Consider the following 23,108-nt stretch of genomic DNA (forward strand, 5'->3'; position numbering starts at 1 on the left):
AGACTATCCGATGGCACTGCAAGACCCGGAGGAGAGTCTGTAACTACCGGAGGAACGTCCGGCGACGTAGGGGGAGCCGCATCCGCTAACTGAACGCTCACCTCTTCATCCCCGGAGACCTCCTCCAGAGGGAGCGGTGGGAAATCTTCGTCCCGGAACAAGTTGACTGGAGCAACCGGATCCGCAGTGCATCCGGCAGCCTGATGCCCCAACATGCCACAACGGAAACAAGTACGGGGTTGCCGGGCATAATACACCCGCACGTAGTACCCTAAAAGTCGGACAGAGGATGGAATGTCCGACCTCAGGCGCATCCCGAGAGTACGAATGTTCGTCTTCAACCCCGCATATTATCCAGAAGACAGCTTGTGCATCCTCACACTGACGACAGAGCCAAATCTCTGGAAGAAACGCCGGAGAAGTGACTCAGGGAATTCCATGGACGCTCACATATGTCACGGCACCATTCCGATCAGATATGGCCACAGAACCAGTGCCATCCAACAACTTCAAGGTACGGCCCTCGTACCGCCGGAGAAATCCACGGTACGTCTCCTCACCCACAAACTTGATGATCACCCGGCGAGCAGTCACCAGCTCAACCCCGTAGACCTCCTCAACCGGGACATGTAGCACGTCACACATGACCTGCTCAATGAGAGGATACCCTGCACGGCAGGTAAACTCCAAACCCACGGAGTTTACCCTCTCAACAGCGGGAAGATGGCCGCTCATCGTAAAAGCGCCACGTCAACACCAGGCAGGGACATCAGGGAGGGTAGAGACACCTACCCCCTGCTGGCGAAAACTGCAACCAAGTAGGTCACTTCTGCTCAAGTGATGTAAGTTTACCGAGCACCGACGTCTGTCGTTGTAGTTGTACAGTTTCATTGGCTGCGTTTCCGTTTGTGCATGTATGTGTTTGGTTCTTCGCCGTTGTTGCTTGAGTGTATGTTATGTGTGTGTTGGCTGAATGTGGTTTTATTATAATATGTTGTTATGTTTGTTTCGTGCGTTGCACATCTACCCTTCCTTATAGTTCTATTGGGTGGTGTCTAATGTTGCTATGTGTACCTCTGTTGCCATTGTGCTTCATGGTGTATATGGTGCTGTATGTGTGTGTGTGTGTGTGTGTGTGTGTGTGTGTGTGTGTGTGTGTGTGTGTGTGTGTGTGTGTGTGTGTGTGTGTGTGTGTGTGTGTGTGTGTGTGTGTGTGTGTGTGTGTGTGTGTGTGTGTGTGCATGTGTGTGTGTGTGTACTTACCTATTTGTACTCACCTATTTGTGCTTGCAGGATCGAGCATTGACTCTTGGATCCCGCCTTTCTAGCCATTAGTTGTTTACAACAATGACTCCTGTCCCATTTCCCTATCATACCTAATTTTAAAATTATGAATAGTGTTTGCTTCCACAACCTGTTCCCCAAGTGCATTCCATTTTTCCACTACTCTCACGCTAAAAGAAAACTTCCTAACATCTCTGAGACTCATCTGAGGTTTCCAGCTTCCACCAATATCCCCTCGTTCTGTTACTATTACGTGTGAACATTTCATCTATTTCCACTTTGTCAATTCCCCTGAATATTTTATATGTCCCTATACAAGGGGCCTCGTAGCCTGGTGGATAGCGCGCAGGACTCGTAATTCTGTGGCGCGGGTTCGATTCCCGCACGAGGCAGAAACAAATGGGCAAAGTTTCTTTCACCCTGAATGCCCCTGTTACCTAGCAGTAAATAGGTACCTGGGAGTTAGTCAGCTGTCACGGGCTGCTTCCTGGGGGTGGAGGCCTGGTCGAGGACCGGGCCACGGGGACACTAAAGCCCCGAAATCATCTCAAGATAACCTCAAGATCATATCTCCTCTCTCCCTTCTTTTCTCTAGTGTCGTAAGGTTCAGTTCCTTCAGACGCTCTTCATATCCCATCCCTCGTAACTCTGGGACAAGGCTCGTCGCAAACCTCTGAACCTTTTCCAGGCCATACCGCTCCATAATAGCACGGCATACACGAAGACCACCCCAGGGAGCCGGTCGGCCAAGCGGACAGCACGCGGGACTTTTGATCCTGTGGTCCTGGGTTCGATCCCAGGCGCCGGCGAGAAACAACGGGCAGAGTTTCTTTCACCCTATGCCCCTGTTACCTAGCAGTAAATTAGGTACCTGGGTGTTAGTCAGCTGTCACGGGCTGCTTCCTGGGGGTGGAGGCCTGGTCGAGGACCGGGCCGCGGGGACACTAAAAGCCCCGAAATCATCTCAAGATAACCTCAAGAAGACTGGTCTCACGTAGGCAGTGTAAAGCGCCCTAAAAGCCTCCTCACTTAGGTTTCTGAATGATGTTCTAATTTTCGCCAGTGTAGAATACGCTGCTGTCGTTATCCTATTTATTTGTGTCTCGGGAGTTAGATTAGGTGTTAGGTCCACTCCCAGGTCTCTTTCTCAAATCGTTACAGGTAGGCAGTTCCCCATCATTGTGTGCTGTCCCTTTGGTCGCCTATCACTCGATCCCATTTCCATAACATTACATTTACTCGTGTTGATCTACAGCAGCAATTTCCCTGACTATCTCTGCAACCTGTCCAAGTCCTCTTGGAGGACCCTACAATCCTCATCTGTCACAACTCTTCTCATTAATTTTGCGTCATCCGTGAACATTGGCATGTAGGATTCCACTCCTGTAAACATATCATTTACGTAAATTATAAAGAGGACTGGTCCCAGCACCGATCCTTGAGATACTCCACTCGTTACTGCTCGCCAGACCGACTGCTCGCCTCTTACCATTACCTTCTGGCTCCTTCCTGTTAGGTAGTTCCTAACCTATGCTTGGGCCTTTCCGCTTACTCCTGCCTGCCTCTCAAGTTTGTATAGCAGTCTCATGTGCGGTACTGTATCAAAGGCCTTTTGGGAGTCTAGAAATATGCATTCTGCCCAGCCTTTTCTGTCCTGCCTTATCCTTTTTACTTGATCATAGAATTCCAAAAGGTTTGTTAGGCATGATTTCCCTGTCCAGAACCAATGTTGGTGCTTGTTTACAAACCCAATGCTCTCCAGCTGCTCAACAAGTCTTAGCCAAATTATTCTTTCAAGTATTTTGCTGGGTATGTTTGTCAGTGATACGAGTCTGTAGTTAAGTGTTAAATCGGTACGAGATTTGCCTCCTTCCACAACTGGGCAATTCTACTGACATAAGTAACTCATTAAAAATCATTGCCAGATGCACGCTGAGAGCCTGCGCTGCCTCTTTTAGTATCCACGGTGATACTTTGTCTGGTCCAACCGTTTTAGTTGCATCTAGTGTTGTCAACTGTTTCATGATCTCCTCTGCTATCACCTCTATATCTGATAGTCTTTCGTCTGAGGTAATCTCTTCTAATATTGGGAGCTGCTCAGGCTCGGTTGTGAACACTCCATGGAATTTTGCATTCAGTACCTCGCAGATTTCCTTGTCGCTTTCTGTATATGCCCCTTCTGTTTTCCTCAGTCTTGTCACTTGGTCATTTACCGACATCTTTCTTCTTATATAACTGTGTAGTAATTTAGGTTGCTTTTTAGCTTTGATTGCAATATCATTCTCATAATTTCTTTCCGATACTCTCTTATGTTAATGTAATCGTTCCTACCTGTGTTACATATAATCATGTTGTCCTCTGTCCTTTGTCTTCTGTACTTCCTCCACTCCCTCCTGCTTCTCACCTTTGCTTCCTGACACTGTCCATTAAACCCTAGGATAATATATTCCCTTCTGCTTTTTTCCTTTACTGTTGGAATAAATCTCTCTTCAGCCTCCTTGCATATCCATATGACTTGGTTCATTATACCTTGCACTGTTTTCCTCTAATTCCTCCTCCCACTGCACTTCTCCCAGGTAGTCCCTTGTCCTTCTGTAGTCCCATTTTCTGTAATCAAGTCTCCTTTCCCGGACCTCTTGTCCTTTGGTCACAATTTTAAGTTCCATCATGTAGTCAAAGACTACGACACAATGGTCACTAGCTTCTAGTGGTATTTCATGTTCCAACTGCTCGATGTCTTCTACATTCTGGGTGAAAATTAGGACTAATAGGCTCGGCGTATACCCTCCTCTTTCCCTTGAGTCATCCTCCACGTGCTCTGTTAGGAAATTCCTGTCAATAACGTCTACCAGCTTCGCTCCCCACGTCTCCTCCCCACCATGGAGATTCCTTGTTCCCAATTTATCTCTCCGTGATTTAAGTCCCCCATGACCTGCAACTTCGTTCTCATTCTATGCACTATTGATGCTACCCTCTGCAGTTCATCTATACATACATTGTTGCTGTCCTCATACTCCTGCCTGGGCCTTCTACTGTTTGGTGGGAGATTGTAGAGTATCAAGATTACAATCTTCTTTCTATCCACTGTCAGAGCTCCATGTATGGAGATCGTGCTTTCATTGGTACCCGGATTTTCCAGGTCATCAAACTTCCATTTTCGGTTTATTAAGAGTGCCACTCCTCCTCCCTGTCTCTGTGTCCTTTCTTTTCTTATCACCTGGTACCCCTCTGGAAAGATTGCATCCGAGATCATGCCATTTATTTTAGTTTCCACTATTGCCACTATGTCTGGGTCTGCCTCACTAACTCTTTACTTTGTCTCCTCTGCTTTATTGGATACCCAATCGGCATTGGTGTACCAAACCTTGAGACTCTGAGGCAGGGAGAGGCATAGGAGGGCAGAGTTGGGGAGGATGTGACCTGGGAGATGACCTGGGAGGTGACCTGGGAGGTGACCTGGGAGGTGACCTGGGAGGTGACCTGGGAGGTGACCTGGGAGGTGACCTGGGAGGTGACCTGGGAGGTGACCTGGGAGGTGACCTGGGAGGTGAGGCTACCTGAGCGGCTAGGGGTATGGTGGCGTGCTTGCCTTCTCTTCTTGTGGGCTATTTGTTCATCTTTCGTCATATACCTCTCAATAAACACATTGTAATGGGTTTCACTTCGTTTGAGTAAATGCTTGCTCTTCATTATGTACTCCACAGTGTATATGTGGCCGGTACTGTGTGTGTGTGTGTGTGTGTGTGTGTGTGTGTGTGTGTGTGTGTGTGTGTGTGTGTGTGTGTGTGTGTGTGTGTGTGTGTGTGTGTGTGTGTGTGTGTGTATGTGTGTGTGTGTGTGTGTGTGTGTGTGTGTGTGTGTGTGTGTGTGTGTGTGTGTGTGTGTGTGTGTGTGTGTGTGTGTGTGTGTGTGTGTGTGTGTGTGTGTGTGTGTGTGTGTGTGTGTGTGTGTGTGTGTGTGTGTCTGTGTCCTGTGGCAAGGATCAGGGGTGTCTCCTCATCTTGCTAGCTCGAAAAGATCTGTGAACGTGTTATCTGTTGAGCACATTTCTGACTTTGAAATGTTCATAATTCCAGTCTTGTATATGCTAATTTCATCAGAACGTTTTCTGTTTTATTGATATATTTATATGTGGATTACTGTATGTTTGTTCATGTAGGATTTCTCCTATAATTACTTGTTTTGTTTTATTATGTTCCTTATATTTTTTCACACTTTGGTGGGTGGTAAAAGCCTCCGTTGTTGAGGCTCCAAATATGTGAATACTATTTATGTATGTTTTCTGTTGTGTGGCGTTGCTGTTCTGTGCTTTCTGTACCCTAACTATATTCCAATTGTGTGGGTTTGTTGTAACATTTGGGTGCGTCAGTGTACTGTGTTCTGGGAACGAGTAATTATGTACTTGTATTGCATTGGTGTGTGTACTGATATGTTGCTCAGGTAACTTATGTTTTGTTCGTATTTATACGCTGATTTCTATGATAAAGAAATACAAAAAAAGGTTAGGCTGAGTCATAACAGGTGTGTGTGGGGGAGACCTGGGAGGGTGTGTGGGGGAGACCTGGGAGGGTGTGTGGGGGAGACCTGGGAGGGTGTGTGGGGGAGACCTGGGAGGGTGTGTGGGGGAGACCTGGGAGGGTGTGTGGGGGAGACCTGGGAGGGTGTGTGGGGGAGACCTGGGAGGGTGTGTGGGGGAGACCTGGGAGGGTGTGTGGGGGAGACCTGGGAGGGTGTGTGGGGGAGACCTGGGAGGGTGTGTGGGGGAGACCTGGGAGGGTGTGTGGGGGAGACCTGGGAGGGTGTGTGGGGGAGACCTGGGAGGGTGTGTGGGGGAGACCTGGGAGGGTGTGTGGGGGAGACCTGGGAGGGTGTGTGGGGGAGACCTGGGAGGGTGTGTGGGGGAGACCTGGGAGGGTGTGTGGGGGAGACCTGGGAGGGTGTGTGGGGGAGACCTGGGAGGGTGTGTGGGGGAGACCTGGGAGGGTGTGTGGGGGAGACCTGGGAGGGTGTGTGGGGGAGACCTGGGAGGGTGTGTGAGGGAGACCTGGGAGGGTGTGTGAGAGAGACCTGGGAGGGTGTGTGGGGGAGATCTGGGAGGGTGTGTGAGGGAGACCTGGGAGGGTGTGTGGGGGAGACCTGGGAGGGTGTGTGGGGGAGACCTGGGAGGGTGTGTGAGGGAGACCTGGGAGGGTGTGTGAGAGAGACCTGGGAGGGTGTGTGGGGGAGACCTGGGAGGGTGTGTGGGGGAGACCTGTGAGAGTGTGTGAGGGAGACCTGGGAGGGTGTGTGAGAGAGACCTGGGAGGGTGTGTGGGGAAGACCTGGGAGGGTGTGTGAGGGAGACCTGGGAGGGTGTGTGAGAGAGACCTGGGAGGGTGTGTGGGGGAGACCTGGGAGGGTGTGTGGGGGAGACCTGGGAGGGTGTGTGGGGGAGACCTGGGAGGGTGTGTGAGATGATAAAATGATAAAATGCCATGCCCAAGATTACTAACCAAGTGCCGGCGGGGGGGGGGGGGGGGGTTCAAATAGCTTCGGCTATCACCTCCTTTGTGTCCCGTCATGTTGGTCGAGTGGTTAAGGCGTCCTTTACGCCAGCAGATTGCTCCTGCCAGTATGGGTTCGAGTCACTTCTGGGGTGTGAGTTTTCAGTTTATATATATATATATATATATATATATATAAGTAATATATATAAATAATAATAATAAAATAACTAGCCTTAAACAGAACAACATAACATGCATGGAAGCATCGGAGTGAGTATAAATGAATGCTACATAGTATTCATTTATACTCACTATTGGCATCCAAAGATGCTGAAATACATGTGAAGAACCTCTCACACACTCACAGCTTCCTGACAAGAGAGAGCAAGCTTAGTTAAGCTGCCAACACCCACACAACATGTCAGCAAGGTTGACAGCCCGCCGGCTTTCATAACTCTCACTGTATTTCTCATTTCTAGACTTCTCTTCACCTATGCCTTTCAATCCTCTTTACTTTCCCCGCCTTTCCCCCCCTGAAAAAATCCTGCCTATCTTTTGTGTTTTCTTCCAGTTTTTTGCCTTCAATATAAGATGGACTATGTGCAAGGGGGAGTAAGATTATCTTTGTCTATTTAGATCAATAATTTTGGGGCTCAAAGTAAATAATCGCTTTGGAACATAAAAGTTAATCTGCTGTGTATTTTTCCCACTCACATCCTCAACTAATTTTGTAATCTCTCTTTCTTTTGTTCTCTCTATAAAAAAAATACTATGTTATGCTTCTCAGAAGTTTAATACTGGTTAAATTCTATTTTATTTTCTGATTGCTGTTATATGCACGCTTTGGGAGGGACGAGAATATCTGGCAGATGGAAAGGGAAGTCGCGAAAATATGCTAAATGGTATACCTGGTTGATACCTGGTTGATGGGGTTCTGGGAGTTCTTCTACTGCCCAAGCCCGGCCCGAGGCCAGGCTTGACTTGTGAGAGTTTGGTCCACCAGGCTGTTGCTTGGAGCGGCCCGCAGGCCCACATACCCACCACAGCCCGGTTGGTCCGGCACTCTTTGGAGGAATAAATCTAGTTTCCTCTTGAAAATGTCCACGGTTGTTCCGGCAATATTTCTTATGCTTGCTGGGAGGACGTTGAACAACCGCGGACCTCTATGATTGGTATGATTGGGGTGACGGAGAGAAGAGAGGGAGGTGATGAGTAAGGCTGATAAGAGTCTTTTGAAGTGTTGCTCTGTACCGTTTGAGTGTGTTATCGTCTCTTGATTATCACCTGTGTCTGGGTGCATTTTCAGTGTTGCTCTTGGTTACTCGTCATTGCTTAAGAGTGCTTTTCAATGTTGCTCTGCGTTGCCTGTCGGTGTTTTTAGTCATTTGGTAGTGTTGTGTCTGTTTCTCTATAACCTTACCTACCTTGAGGTTACCTTGAGGTGCTTCCGGGGCTTAGCGTCCCCGCGGCCCGGTCGTCGACCAGGCCTCCTGGTTGCCGGACTGATCAACCAGGCTGTTGGACGCGGCTGCTCGCAGCCTGACGTATGAGTCACAGCCTGGTTGATCAGGTATCCTTTGGAGGTGCTTATCCAGTTCTCTCTTGAACACTGTGAGGGGTCGGCCAGTTATGCCCCTTAACGACTACTATCACCGGAGCCTTTGTTACTAGTCACGATCGCATCACTGCTATGATGTGATGCGATGCGATATGTTGGTATGTTCCTCACGTACCAACATCACTACAACCAATATGACCTCTACAGCCCCACTGTCTCCACCTTTACCTGAAAGCCTATCCTTTACCTGTTCATCTGTTAGAGGTCACCTGTGATTTTCCAGAATCCTATTCTTAGCTTCCTTTCCCCACAGTTATGTTAATTAAATGAGCAAAAATATAAACATTTCATGAATGATTTACTTTAGGAATGTTTAGTTCACCGAAAGCTGAAACTTAAGCTTGACTGCAGCTGAACTTTTTTTATTATAAGTAAACGCTGAGAATTGTTCAGTAACATCATAAAATACCAGAAAATGTGTTACTAAATTCACTAAGAATTTATGTTCTCCAAATATTTAAAATTCTCCAAATATTTAAAATTCTCCAAATATTTAAAATTCTCCAAATATTTAAAATTCTCCAAATATTTAAAATTCTCCAAATATTTAAAATTCTCCAAATATTTAAAATAAAAAGATCTTTCATTCACTATCGACGAGTATATGTAGACAACACCAGATTAGAAGTATTATTAAAATATTATCCAGGCATAGATTGGATTTTCAATAACAAAAATAATATGAAAATATCATTATTGGTTTAATAATAATTTGAAACATACTTACATGAGCGTTACATTTACTGTGGAAAAGGGAATAATTCCATATACATAGCCGGTCGGTCGAGCGGACAGCACGCTGGATTTGTGATCCTGTGGTCCTGGGTTCGATCCCAGGCGCCGGCATGAAACAATGGGCAGAGTTTCTTTCACCCTATGCCCCTGTTACCTAGCAGTAAAATAGGTACCTGGGTGTTAGTCAGCTGTCACGGGCTGCTTCCTGGGGGTGGAGGCCTGGTCGAGGACCGGGCCGCGGGGACACTAAAAAGCCCCGAAATCATCTCAAGATAACCTCAAGATAACCGGTCAATCACCGACCCAGCTTTCACCACGGCAGATGCCGGTTCCCAACTCACCATACAGCACTATGCTCTGTCAACTCACCATACAGCACTATGCTCTGTCAACTCACCATACAGCACTATGCTCTGTCAACTCACCATACAGCACTATGCTCTGTCAACTCACCATACAGCACTATGCTCTGCCAACTCACCATACAGCACTATGCTCTGTCAACTCACCATACAGCACTATGCTCTGTCAACTCACCATACAGCACTATGCTCTGTCAACTCACCATACAGCACTATGCTCTGTCAACTCACCATACAGCACTATGCTCTGCCAACTCACCATACAGCACTATGCTCTGTCAACTCACCATACAGCACTATGCTCTGTCAACTCACCATACAGCACTATGCTCTGTCAACTCACCATACAGCACTATGCTCTGTCAACTCACCATACAGCACTATGCTCTGTCAACTCACCATACAGCACTATGCTCTGTCAACTCACCATACAGCACTATGCTCTGTCAACTCACCATACAGCACTATGCTCTGTCAACTCACCATACAGCACTATGCTCTGTCAACTCACCATACAGCACTATGCTCTGTCAACTCACCATACAGCACTATGCTCTGTCAACTCACCATACAGCACTATGCTCTGTCAACTCACCATACAGCACTATGCTCTGTCAACTCACCATACAGCACTATGCTCTGTCAACTCACCATACAGCACTATGCTCTGTCAACTCACCATACAGCACTATGCTCTGTCAACTCACCATACAGCACTATGCTCTGTCAACTCACCATACAGCACTATGCTCTGTCAACTCACCATACAGCACTATGCTCTGTCAACTCACCATACAGCACTATGCTCTGTCAACTCACCATACAGCACTATGCTCTGTCAACTCACCATACAGCACTATGCTCTGTCAACTCACCATACAACACTATGCTCTGTCAACTCACCATACAGCACTATGCTCTGTCAACTCACCATACAGCACTATGCTCTGTCAACTCACCATACAGCACTATGCTCTGTCAACGGTTGCTGACAAGATTGCTGGTTCCAACTACCAGGAATGAGTGAGGTGTTTGATCATTTTCTACGCTGCAAACGGCCACCTGATGTTTATCATACCCGAGGAAGTATACGCCACCTCTACTCCATTCACGAGTTCTACTCAGGCTCCTGATCCAGACCACTGTAAACGCTGCTGCGGTTACCAATCTACTTGTCCGTTGCTGCAACTCCTGCTCCTACAGCTGCTGTAGACGAAGCATCCCCGGAGCCGACGCCTTCACTTCCGACGACATCTGCTGCAATTCCACACATCGTGTGAGCGCCCACTGAACCTTCTGCTCCGGCTACAAGACCTGCTACTACTCAACCATCAAGATACACCGACTCTGGTTTTGACTCATAAGATGAAGATATCTCAGTTGGAACACAATCCCCTCCTCCACATACCTAACGATTTCCTTCTGGACACCGCATCTACAACCTCGAACGACAGCACCACTATGAAGTAGACTGACTACCAAGCCTACCTGTAAACCCCTGTAAATATAACTGATATCAACACGAGCGTACTAAATTTTGAAAGAAAAATTGAAAACATGCCCATGCACTCGGCCCCAGGTCCAGACTCATGGAATTCAATATTTATAAAGAAATGCAGTGACGGTAGCACAGGCACTCAGCATAGTGTGGAGGAAGAGCTTGGACACGGGGGAGATACCAGATGCACTTAAAGTAGCAGACATAGCCCCTCTACACAAGGGAGGGAGCAAAGCATTGGCAAAGAATTATAGACCAGTTGCACTAACATCGCACATAAAAGTATTTCAGAGAGGGATTAGGAGTCAGGTCACCAATTTCATGGAGACCAATGACCTTCACAACCCAGGCCAACATGGATTTCGAGCGGGAATATCGTGCCTCTCACAGCTACTTGAGCACTACAACAAAGTCACTGAGGCATTAGAAGAAAAACAGAATGCTGATGTGATATACACGGACTTCGCAAAGGCTTTCGGTAAATGTGACCATGGCGTGATAGCACACAAAATGAAGTCAATGGGAATAACCGGTAAAGTAGGACGCTGGATACTCTGTTTTCTGTCAAACAGGACTCAGCGAGTAACTGTCAACCATATAAAATCTAGTCCAAGTGCAGTTAAAAGCTCTGTACCTCAGGGTACAGTCCTTGCACCGCTGCTTTTCCTTATTCTCTGATCAGATATAGACAAAAATACAAGTCACAGCTTCGTATCATCCTTTGCAGATGACACAAAAATCAGTATGAAAATTATCTCGGCTGAAGACACTGAAAAACTTCAAGCTGATATTAATAAAGTTTTCGACTGGGCATCAGAAAATAACATGATTTTAACAGTGATAAATTGCAGGTACTCAGGTACGGTAAAAATGAGGACCTTAAACATAATACAGAGTACAAAACACAATCAAATGTACCCATAGTAGGAAAACAGCATGTAAAGGATTTGGGAATAATAATGTCTGACGACCTAACGTTTAAGGAGCATAACCAAGCAAATATTGCGACAGCCAGAAAAATGATAGGATGGATTACGAGAACTTTCAAATCCAGGGATCCCATCACAATGGTTGTACTCTTCAAGTCACTTGTGTTGTCCCGTCTTGAGTACTGCTCAGTACTCACTTCCCCCTTCAGAGCAGGAGAAATTGCTGAAATAGAGGGAATACAGAGAACATATACGGCACGCATTGATGCAATAAAGCACCTAAATTATTGGGATCGTCTCAAAGCCCTCCAAATGTACTCACTAGAGAGAGGACGAGATAGAGATATCAAATAATATACACCTGGAAGATACTAGAGGGCCAAGTACCAAATCTACACAGTAAAATAACAACGTACTGGAGTGAACGATATCAAAGAAAATGCAGAATAGAACCAGTGAAGAGCAGAGGTGCCATAGGCACAATCAGAGAACACTGTATAAACATCAGGGGTCCGCGGTTGTTCAACGTCCTCCCAGCAAGCATAAGAAATATTGCCGGAACAACCGTGGACATCTTCAAGAGGGAACTAGATATATTCCTCCAAGGAGTGCCGGATCAACCGGGCTGTGGTGGGTATGTGGGCCTGCGGGCCGCTCCAAGCAACAGCCTAGTGGACCAAACTCTCACCCAGAACCCCATCAACCAGGTAATCAACCAGGTAACCTACCAAGCAACCCAAAAAGACCAACGATCCAAGCCTGCTGAAAGTGACCGGAAGAAAGAACAACACTGAGGTGAGAAGACCCACGAAAGAAGAATGATGACGCATGGGGGAATGAAGACCCAAGAATCAAGTACCACCAACCACTACCATCAACTGCCAGCTGCTTGCGAACCCAGCCCTGGTGTGTACTGCTAATAACGCCCCACTCATCACTACAGATATCAACCCAAGTTCATATCAGCGATGGTTGGGCCACCGATCATTACCTCACCTCTTCGCCTAGTCTCCAGTTCCTCGCTCAAGATTTCTGCATCCTCGCCCTGTTCTTCCTTTCCCCCTGTTTATCAGCTTCATGAGAATTTTCAAGTTTCAAGTTTCAAGATACTCGCTCCGCTTTTCGTGAGTGATTTGACCTAAGCTCGTATCCTAGTTGGAAAGGAATGACTAGGCGCCAATCCTTAACTGTATGCCTTTGCTCACCGGCAGTGATCGAGTACTTGTTGTTAAACGATTAGCGGGGTCGTATTCCAGGGAAACTAGTGAGCAAGGCTTAATTACCATGAACTACGGGAAGGCAAAGCTCTCAACCTGCTAACAGGAGTCAGCAGTTGTTTGTGCCTGTACCCACAAATAAATAAATAAATAAATAAATAAATAAATAAATAAATAAATAAATAAATAAATAAAAACAAATGAAAATCCCTTCCTACAAGCACTATGCTCTCCTCCCAGCACGGGAGGGATCTCAATCTGTGGCGACAAGTTTCTCACTGAACTAGTGGTGGTGGGCTACCCGAGAAAATGCTGATAACACCTATGGGATTGGGTGTTTGGCCGCCAGAGGGGTTGTTGTCCTGCCTGCTCTCTTCAGTTGCTGGTGTACCTGACAAGTGAGCGGTCCTTGGTGTGGTTGTTGGCTGGGGGCCTTGTGCCCAACTAAAACTGAGAGGCCCCTCGTGCTGTAGACTCAGTAGATTGGCCTGGAATTTTCGGGCCTTGTGGATTACCCTACCATCTACAGGACGGTGTTTGATGTGCTCGGGTATTAGCGTAGCTGCCGTCTGTGGTGTGGAATTGTTGAGTAAGCATCAGGCGGTGGTGAAGCTTTCTACTGAGGAGGACTACTGGGAGTGTCTGCGCCGTTTTGATGGGCGTATGTTCCAGTTGCCGGGTGCTGCTGGGTCGGTTATTGTCTCCGACTGCCGTGGCGCTTCTACCTATGACAGTGTCCACAGCGCACCTATCGAGTTTCCTGAGGTGTTGTTACGGCAATACTTTGGCCAGTTTGGGAAGGTAGTGTCTGTGCTGATGAATGTTATCTCATCTGGTCGCTTGAGGGGCGTCCAGAATGGCATTCGAACGCTCGGAAATGCGGCTTCGGTCTGACATCTCGTCATCTATCAAGCTAATGGGTTATTATATCCGTGGGTATTATGCCCGGCAGCCGCGGAAATGCTTCCGTTGCTGGATTTAAGGGCACCAGGCTGCAGGTGTCCTCAATTGGGTGAATCTTTTCCACGAGGAGGAATTCCCTCCGCTGGTGGTTGACGAGGCTTCCGCGGATATGGGTGTGTCCGTGGATGTCGTGCCTCTGCGGGTACTTGATGCTGAGGATGCGGCTGGTGGGGGGGTTGCCTGCCCGTGGCTATACCGTCGTCGTCAGTGAGTTTTGCGGCTGCCGTGTGTGCTACTGGCATGAGTGTGGTGCTGCAGATCCACCCTCCCCCACCTCCCACTTCTGCGGCTGGTGTGGATGCTTCTTCAGTGGATCCGGTTTTGACATACTCGCTGCCTCTCCCTCCTCCATCTGTGGCCGTTGTGGACTGATCTCCTGTGCCTCTGGTTGCTGCTTGCCAGCATCTTCTGCCTGATGTGCTGGTGGGTTATGGAGGGATGCTGCCGCTTGTGCTTGGGCTGGTTCCCCATGTTGTTGCCTTTCCTGAGGTTTTACTTGTGTGTAGCTTGCGTGCCCGGGCACTGATTCCCTGTGTTTCTGTGGAGTCAGATACGATGGCGGTGGACAGCTCGGATTGGCATGCAGCCGGACCCTAAGCGCACAAGGCACCCTTCGACTGCTCTGCCCCGTAAGACTCCTGACTGGGCAGAGGGGAAGAGGGCGAATTTGCTAGTTGCATGTATTCGGACGATGAGAAGCTTGGGCTTGTTGGGGGTGCCTGGTGGAGGCCTGGCAGGTGCGCGAGTGGTAGTTGCGGTTGTACATGTGGCGGGTTCTGATGTGGGGAACTCAGTGATGGTTCCTGAGTGCCCCTCTTCCGACAGCTGCCCTGGGCTGTCGTCTCCCCCACCCCCCCGGGAGCGGTCGCCTCCACCCTCCCTCCCCCCCCCCGGGAGCTGTCGCCTCCTCCCTCCCCCGCCCCCGGAGTGGCGGGTAGTCGGGTGCTGTGAGCGGAGATTTTGTGATAGTACTTCGGAAGGACGTTCACCATACGGACGTTGTGGATGCGCTGAAAAAAAGACGTTCGCCGTGTGGATTTGTGCCCTTGTCACCTTTCCTGCGGACCGATGTGCAGCCGCCGCCTGTGCTACCGCCCCTGTGGTGTCAGGGGTAAGTGTGCCGCCGGACCCCGTTCCCGTGCATCTTGTGTGGGTGCCAATCATGAGGAGTTTCATATGTGATGTTCCAGAATTGATGACGTGCCCTAAATCACAGCCAGGCGGTCGCGTTGACAGAGAAGAATGGGTGATCTGGGAGACGTATTGTCTGTGATATTCTAAGGCTGATTTTCCACATAAACATTAGGCATTGCCTTGGTTTGCTGTATTTTTTCCCTGTAATCTATGTCGCTTGTCTTTGGCATGTACGTATGTAAATAAATAGGTTTGTGGGCCCTTCCGGGTTTGGTTCTGTTTATTACCTGCTTATCTTCTTGTGGTTATTTGATTGTTTAGATTATTGTAGTGTGTACTTGCTTGTTATCGTGGTCTTATGTATGTATTTCCTGTTCATATCTGTTCGGACGATTGCCCTTCTTCTGTGTCTTGGCTGCTGGTTTGTGTTTTTGTAATTGATTTTATTTTATTTATGCCACATTCTTTGACATATAAATTTAAAAAAATATATAATATTTCTTAATTTTTTTTTTTTTTTTTTTTTTTTTTTTTTTTTTTTTTTTTTTTTTTTTTTTTTTGAGATATATACAAGAGTTGTTACATTCTTGTAGAGCCACTAGTACGCGTAGCGTTTCGGGCAAGTCCTTAATCCTATGGTCCCTGGAATACGATCCCCTGCCGCGAAGAATCGTTTTTTCATCCAAGTACACATTTTACTGTTGCGTTAAACAGAGGCTACAGTTAAGGAATTGCGCCCAGTAAATCCTCCCCGGCCAGGATACGAACCCATGACATAGTGCTAGCGGAACGCCAGGCGAGTGTCTTACCACTACACCACGGAGACTGTAAGCCAAAACAATGAAAAGAACAAATCTGATAATAGATCACTCACATTCCCACTCTGACAGATAATTCGCAATTAGACTGCATCTAAATTAGAATTACAATTAACAATGCTCTGAAATAAGAATATATGTGCAATTGAATGAAAAAATAGAATGTCAAGAGCTCTCTCCTCATCTAAATGATGAAGCTCGTAAAAGAAATTGTAACGAAACAGCCAGTTTGCTAATTGTAATTAGCAAATGCGAGTCGTTTTAACCCTTCAACCGCAGTCCACTGGATGAGGGAGGTGTGTATGATAAGCAAATCACATTATAAAATATACATATTTAAGTTGCTTAGCTTAGAGGCTGTGTTTGTTGATATAATTTCACTTACCCAGCGCCCTGCTGCCGTCACTTACCCAGCGCCCTGGTGCCATTATTTACCCAGCGCCCTGGTGCCATTATTTACCCAGCGCCCTGTTGCCATTATTTATCCAACGCCCTGTTGCCATTATTTACCCAGCGCCCTGCTGCCATTATTTACCCAGCGCCCTGCTGCCATTATTTACCCAGCGCCCTGTTGCCATTATTTATCCAGCGCCCTGCTGCCGTCACTTACCCAGCGCCCTGCTGCCATTATTTACCCAGCGCCCTGGTGCCATTATTTACCCAGCGCCCTGCTGCCATTATTTACCCAGCGCCATGCTGCCATTATGTACCCAGCGCCCTGGTGCCATTATTTACCCAGCGCCCTGCTGCCATTATTTACCCAGCGCCCTGCTGCCATTATTTACCCAGCGCCCTGTTGCCATTATTTACCCAGCGCCCTGGTGCCATTATTTACCCAGCGCCCTGGTGCCATTATTTACCCAGCGCCCTGGTGCCATTATTTACCCAGCGCCCTGTTGCCATTATTTATCCAGCGCCCTGCTGCCATTATTTACCCAGCGCCCTGGTGCCATTATTTACCCAGCGCCCTGGTGCCATTATTTACCCAGCGCCCTGGTGCCATTATTTACCCAGCGCCCTGCTGCCATTATTTACCCAGCGCCCTGCTGCCATTATTTACCCAGCGCCCTGCTGCCATTATTTACCCAGTGCCCTGTTGCCATTATTTACCCAGCGCCCTGCTGCCATTATTTACCCAGTGCCCTGATGCTACGCCACACCCTGAACCCGTGTTACTGCCGTGTCTGTCATTGCCACCGGCACAGCCACACACCAAGGCCAGACACGGCAATATGGACGTGTCATCATCTCCTCCTGAATCACATTGGCCTTACCACGTCCTAAACTGCCCAATTGCCTCATTCCTCCGGGTCAAAGAAGCTGTTTGCTCGAGTGCCAATCCAACCTGCATGAGTTTCCCCTACACATAGCTGACCACTTCGGAAGATATCCCAAACCATTTATCTACCTTGAATATTTGTCTAGGTAGATGGCTTATCTACCTTGCCAAACTATTTATCTACCCTCACAGTCGATAAATAAGATAAACGTGTTAATCTACCGCTTCCCTCTCACTCTCTCTCTCTCTCTCTCTCTCTCTCTCTCTCTCTCTCTCTCTCTCTCTCTCTCTCTCTCTCTCTCTCTCTCTCTCTCTCTCTCTCTCTCTCTCTCTCTGTCTGTCTGTCTGTCTGTCTCTCTCTCTCTCTCTCTCTCTCTCTCTCTCTCTCTCTCTCTCTCTCTCTCTCTCTCTCTCTCTCTCTCTCTCTCTGTCTGTCTGTCTGTCTGTCTCTCTCTCTCTCTCTCTCTCTCTCTCTCTCTCTCTCTCTCTCTCTCTCTCTCTCTCTCTCTCTCTCTCTCCTCTCTCTCTCTCTCTCTCTCTCTCTCTCTCTGTCTCTCTGTCTCTCTGTCTCTCTGTCTCTCTCTCTCTCTCTCTCTCTCTCTCTCTCTCTCTCTCTCTCTCTCTCTCTCTCTCTCTCTCTCTCTCTCTCTCTCTCTCTCTCTCTCTCTCTCTCTCTCTCTCTGTCTCTCTGTCTCTCTGTCTCTCTCTCTCTCTCTCTCTCTCTCTCTCTGTCTCTCTGTCTCTCTGTCTCTCTGTCTCTCTCTCTCTCTCTCTCTCTCTCTCTCTCTCTCTCTCTCTCTCTCTCTCTCTCTCTCTCTCTCTCTCTCTCTCTCTCTCTCTCTCTCTCTCTCTCTCTCTCTCTCTCTCTCTCTCTCTCTCTCTATCTCTCTCTCTCTATCTCTATCTCTTTCTCTATAACAAGTATACGTGGGTAGAGAAGCAAATGACTCCTGACTCCTCCTGACAGGCTTCCATAGTTCATGGTATGCCTTACCTTATTAGTTTCTCTCCCTCCCTTAACATTATTTCCCATCACTACTTCAAGCTATAATGTGCACACTGCGTGACGTCAAGATTACAAGGGCATCTATTGACACGATGTTGACCAGACCACACACTAGAAATTGAAGGAACGACGACGCCTCGGTCCGTCCTGGACCATTCTCAATCCTGGACAATCGACTTGAGAATGGTCCAGGACGGACCGAGGCGTCGTCGTCCCTTCACCTTCTAGTGTGTGGTCTGGTCAACATACTTCAGCCACGTTATTGTGACTCATCGCTTGACACGATGGTAAACGCTCCCGAAGAAATTTAACAAGATTTTTTGTGTGGATGTCGAGCTATGACCTTTCAGATGACTTGATTTGAAGATGGAAATCATGAGATGTGAATGCATGGGAGGGAGCCGGTCGGCCGAGCGGACAGCACACTGGACTTGTGATCCTGTGGTCCTGGGGTTCGATCCCAGGCGCTGGCGAGAAACCATTGGCAGAGTTTCTTTCACCCTATGCCCCTGTTACCTAGCAGTAAAATAGGTACCTGGGTGTTAGTCAACTGTCACGGGCTGCTTCCTGGGGGTGGAGGCCTGGTCGAGGACCGGGCCGCGGGGACATTAAAAAGCCCCGAAATCATCTCAAGATAACCTCTCAAGAAGATGACTGGCAAGTAGAGGGTTGGTAAAATTATTATTGCAAAGGTGAGATGTAGTTGTTAATTATAAGTATAGAGGTTGTAAATCCCGGGAAACAGGTGTTAACTTCAGAAGAAAAGATTGTATATTATAATGCGTTGCACTCGAGTTTCTTCTTCAACCTAAATGTAAATCTGTGTGTAGAGGTCTTACTCACAGAGTAATTGTTCTTCTTTGGCATGGTAAACTCTTTACATTATAGTTTACATGAAGGGGGGGGGGGGTGATCTTCCTCTATTCTGAGTTATTTTTTTATTTACTTCACAGCTTTTTATATGCATCTGTTGTCTAGGGATATGTGAGGAGAATGATCACAGAAACAGCCTCATCAAAATTAAATAATAATTTATAATATAAATAAAGTCACTTCATAGAAACTACACGGCAGGGTACAGTCGCACCTCCACAGATCTCCAGTATCATCTATTGATACTGGAAATGGCTCAAAAGGGCCACCACTTATGGGCTATTCATGCCCGTGCCACCTTTTGGGTGGCTTAATCTTCTCTCTCTCTCTCAGAAACTACACTGTGCAGGGTAATGGCATGTCCCGTATGATGAGGTCGGAAATTAGGTTAAATAAAATGATAAATCTACTCTCTAAATGCGACCTCAACTATCACTCTGTCCCTTGAGCGGTCAAGGTCACTGGAGCGTATTCGATATGACATTATCAACTGGATTTCGATCCCCCGCAAACACAACCAAAATAATTCTTGTACCTAAGAAGGACATACAATCACAATACGTGTTTGGCTCACTCGCTCGTCAATATATCTCTATGAACTCATCAACTGTCTTCGTCCCTCAACATATTCATAACGAATTCTGCTTTCAGACAACACACAGCCCCCTTGTTTAACTCCCTAAACACTCTAAACATAATCTCACTCCACAAAATCTCTTGTGTGAACTACATTTACAAAACCCTGTTCTTAAATGCAAATCCTGCTCTGAATCTCTCCCTGGACAGATGTAATAGAACCCATTATCACCACACCAGAAATAAATATCTCTTTGATATCCCCAGAATCAAACCTAATCTGTGTAAACACTCTTTGCAAATAAAGGGACCCAGTCTATGGAACTCACTCCCTAATGAATTGAAAAGCTGTCCAACTTTTGTCATTCAAAAACAAAACTAAAAAGTACCTAATTTCATCATCATATTTTTTTACCTTGTTGCTTTAAAATTGCACGTATCTATTGCTACCCAATCTCCCAATCATTATGTACCCAATCCGAACATCTTTACCATTGTGATCATTGCTGTCTTCTTATATGTGCTATCAATCTGCTGTATGGTGTCTATTAATATTGTTTAAATTACCAATCAAGCTGTCAATGTAATCAATCAGAGCTTTAATATACCAATGTGCTTTAATATACTTACTAATCTCTCTCAACTCATTATTTTCTTGCAATGTATCTGTTATCATTTTATTAATTCTGCTAGAATTTACCTACTTAAAATTATCTGTTAGATTAAGGACCTGCCCGAAACGCTGCGCGTACTAGTGGCTTTACAAGATTGTAAATACTATGCTATGTATTCTCACAAACCCAATATACCTTCGTGTATATAAATAAATAATAAATAAATTTGCTTCACTCTGGTAAAAGGGGCCTGGTAGCCTGGTGGATAGCGCGCAGGACTCGTAATTCTGTGGCGCGGGTTCGATTCCCGCACGAGGCAGAAACAAATGGGCAAAGTTTCTTTCACCCTGAATGCCCCTGTTACCTAGCAGTAAAATAGGTACCTGGGGTGTTAGTCAGCTGTCACGGGCTGCTTCCTGGAGGTGGAGGCCTGGTCGAGGACCTGGCCGCGGGGACACTAAAGCCCCGAAATCATCTCAAGATAACCTCAAGATGCCTGTTAAGGAGAGGTAGCGTGTGACACTTGAACTGTGAAGAACTATACATTTGTTATGGTGTCTTTAAACATGACCTCCCTGCAAGAGGCTCACTTGCTACACTTATGTTGTACCAACTATTGTTGTTCTAGAGGCGAGTACATTTTTTTTGGTGTCAACATTTGTCCCTGTAATAATGTGGGTACAAAATGTGTCATGAGTCTAGATGCAAAAATAAGGGTTGAATGTTAGTATCAATCTAGATGCTAAAATAAGGGTTGAATGTTAGTATCAATCTAGATGCTAAAATAAGGGTTGAATGTTAGTATCAATCTAGATGCTAAAATAAGGGTTGAATGTTAGTATCAATCTAGATGCTAAAATAAGGGTTGAATGTTAGTATCAATCTAGATGCTAAAATAAGGGTTGAATGTTAGTATCAATCTAGATGCTAAAATAAGGGTTGAATGTTAGTATCAATCTAGATGCTAAAATAAGGGTTGAATGTTAGTATCAATCTAGATGCTAAAATAAGGGTTGAATGTTAGTATCAATCTAGATGCTAAAATAAAGATAGGAAAGCTTTTAATTACGTTAATGGTAACTGGAAACTCTGACTGATAAACGTACTAAAAGCTAAGAACACACTTTTAGCTTTTATTTACTTATTTTAGCTTTTAAAAACTATTGTTTTCATATTTTAGCTTTTAAAAACTATTGTTTTCATATTTTAGCTTTTAAAAACTATTGTTTTCATATTTTAGCTTTTAAAAACTATTGTTTTCATATTTTAGCTTTTAAAAGCTTTTATATACTTCTTTTAACTTTTAAAAGCATGTATTTACTTATCTTAGCTTTTAAAAGTGAAGCTTTTATTACGTTAATGATAACTGGGAACTGTGATTGGTAAACACACTAAAAGCTAAAAACACATTTTTAAGCTTTTATTTACTTTTTCTTTGCTTTTAATAGCTTTTTATTTACTTATTTTAGCTTTTAAAAGTGAAGCTTTTATTCACGTTACTGGTAAGTGGGAACTCTGGTAAACATGCTAACGGTTGCACAACTTTTGTGTCCACAGTCAAGTCCACTGTCAAGTCCACAGTCAAGTCCACTGTCAAGTCCACAGTCAAGTCCACTGTCAAGTCCACAGTCAAGTCCACTGTCAAGTCCACTGTCAAGTCCACTGTCAAGTCCACTGTCAAGTCCACTGTCAAGTCCACTGTCAAGTCCACAGTCAAGTCCACTGTCAAGTCCACTGTCAAGTCCACTGTCAAGTCCACTGTCAAGTCCACTGTCAAGTCCACAGTCAAGTCCACAGTCAAGTCCACAGTCAAGTCCACAGTCAAGTCCACTGTCAAGTCCACAGTCAAGTCCACTGTCAAGTCCACAGTCAAGTCCACTGTAACAGGTGACTGCAAAAGTGCTCCCCAAATATCTTATTCTTTTTTGCAATATTAGTTTGTAACTATATTTCTTTGTTATGATGATACTAATGAGAAATGGGTGGGAATATCTTGGCAATTTGGAAGAAGAATAATGAGAAAAATGATTAATATTCATTTAGTGTAATCAATGTACAATCTAAGTCCTATCATATATACGGACATTAACCATGATAGTACATAGATTATTATATTCTAAAATGTAGGTTATCTCCTGTCTTGACACTTTAATTTTATCATATCCCATCCGTAAAATGCTATATCCACCCACAAGACATTTATCCCCCACCCACACAGCACCAGTTTCTCTCTCACAACATTACTCCTTCCCACACACACACCCAACCACTTGGGCTGGACGGTAGAGCGACGGTCGCGTTTCATACAGGTCGGAGTTCAATCCCCGACCGTCCAAGTGGTTGGGCACCATTCCTTTCCTCCCGTCACATCTCAAATCCTTATCCAGACCCCTTCCAAGTGCTATATAGTCGTAATGGCTTGGTGCTTCTCCTGATAATTCCCTCCCACCCTCCCTCCCACACACACTACCACTCTCTCTCCCTCACAACACCATTCTCTCCCTTACAACACCACTCCCTCCCTCACTGAACCACGCCATCACACACAACAACTCCCTATTACATAACAACCATGTTATGGTTGAAAAAAAATCGAAAACCGAAAAAAACATTCGAAAACCATACCATTCCCTAACACACACCGCCACTTCCTCCCATGTAACACCACCCCTTCATAGTAATTCCTCTCCACCACAATTATAATTACCATACAATTA

The 23,108-nt window shown here is 46.1% G+C and overlaps 1 protein-coding gene across 1 annotated transcript; it reads left to right on the forward strand.

Moving 5' to 3' along the window:
* Window positions 1-723: 723 nt before the first annotated feature.
* On the forward strand, window positions 724-22,328 carry LOC138354163 (uncharacterized). Its single transcript, XM_069308053.1, has 3 exons — window positions 724-818; window positions 3,210-3,354; window positions 21,861-22,328. Exons 1-3 carry the CDS (start codon window positions 724-726, stop codon window positions 22,326-22,328), a joined length of 708 nt encoding a protein of 235 aa, XP_069164154.1.
* Window positions 22,329-23,108: the final 780 nt, after the last annotated feature.

Source organism: Procambarus clarkii, chromosome 61 (genome assembly GCF_040958095.1).
Source record: "Procambarus clarkii isolate CNS0578487 chromosome 61, FALCON_Pclarkii_2.0, whole genome shotgun sequence".
Lineage (NCBI taxonomy): Eukaryota > Metazoa > Arthropoda > Malacostraca > Decapoda > Cambaridae > Procambarus > Procambarus clarkii.

Excerpts from the sequence above, each read along its gene's own strand:
- LOC138354163 (XM_069308053.1), top strand. The coding sequence starts at position 724 with ATGGCCGCTCATCGTAAAAGCGCCACGTCAACACCAGGCAGGGACATC. Across the intron at positions 819-3,209 it reads CTGGCGAAAACTGCAACCAA|ATGCACGCTGAGAGCCTGCG; the intron begins GTAGGTCACTTC and ends AATCATTGCCAG. Across the intron at positions 3,355-21,860 it reads CTGATAGTCTTTCGTCTGAG|CTTTTAAAAGTGAAGCTTTT; the intron begins GTAATCTCTTCT and ends TACTTATTTTAG.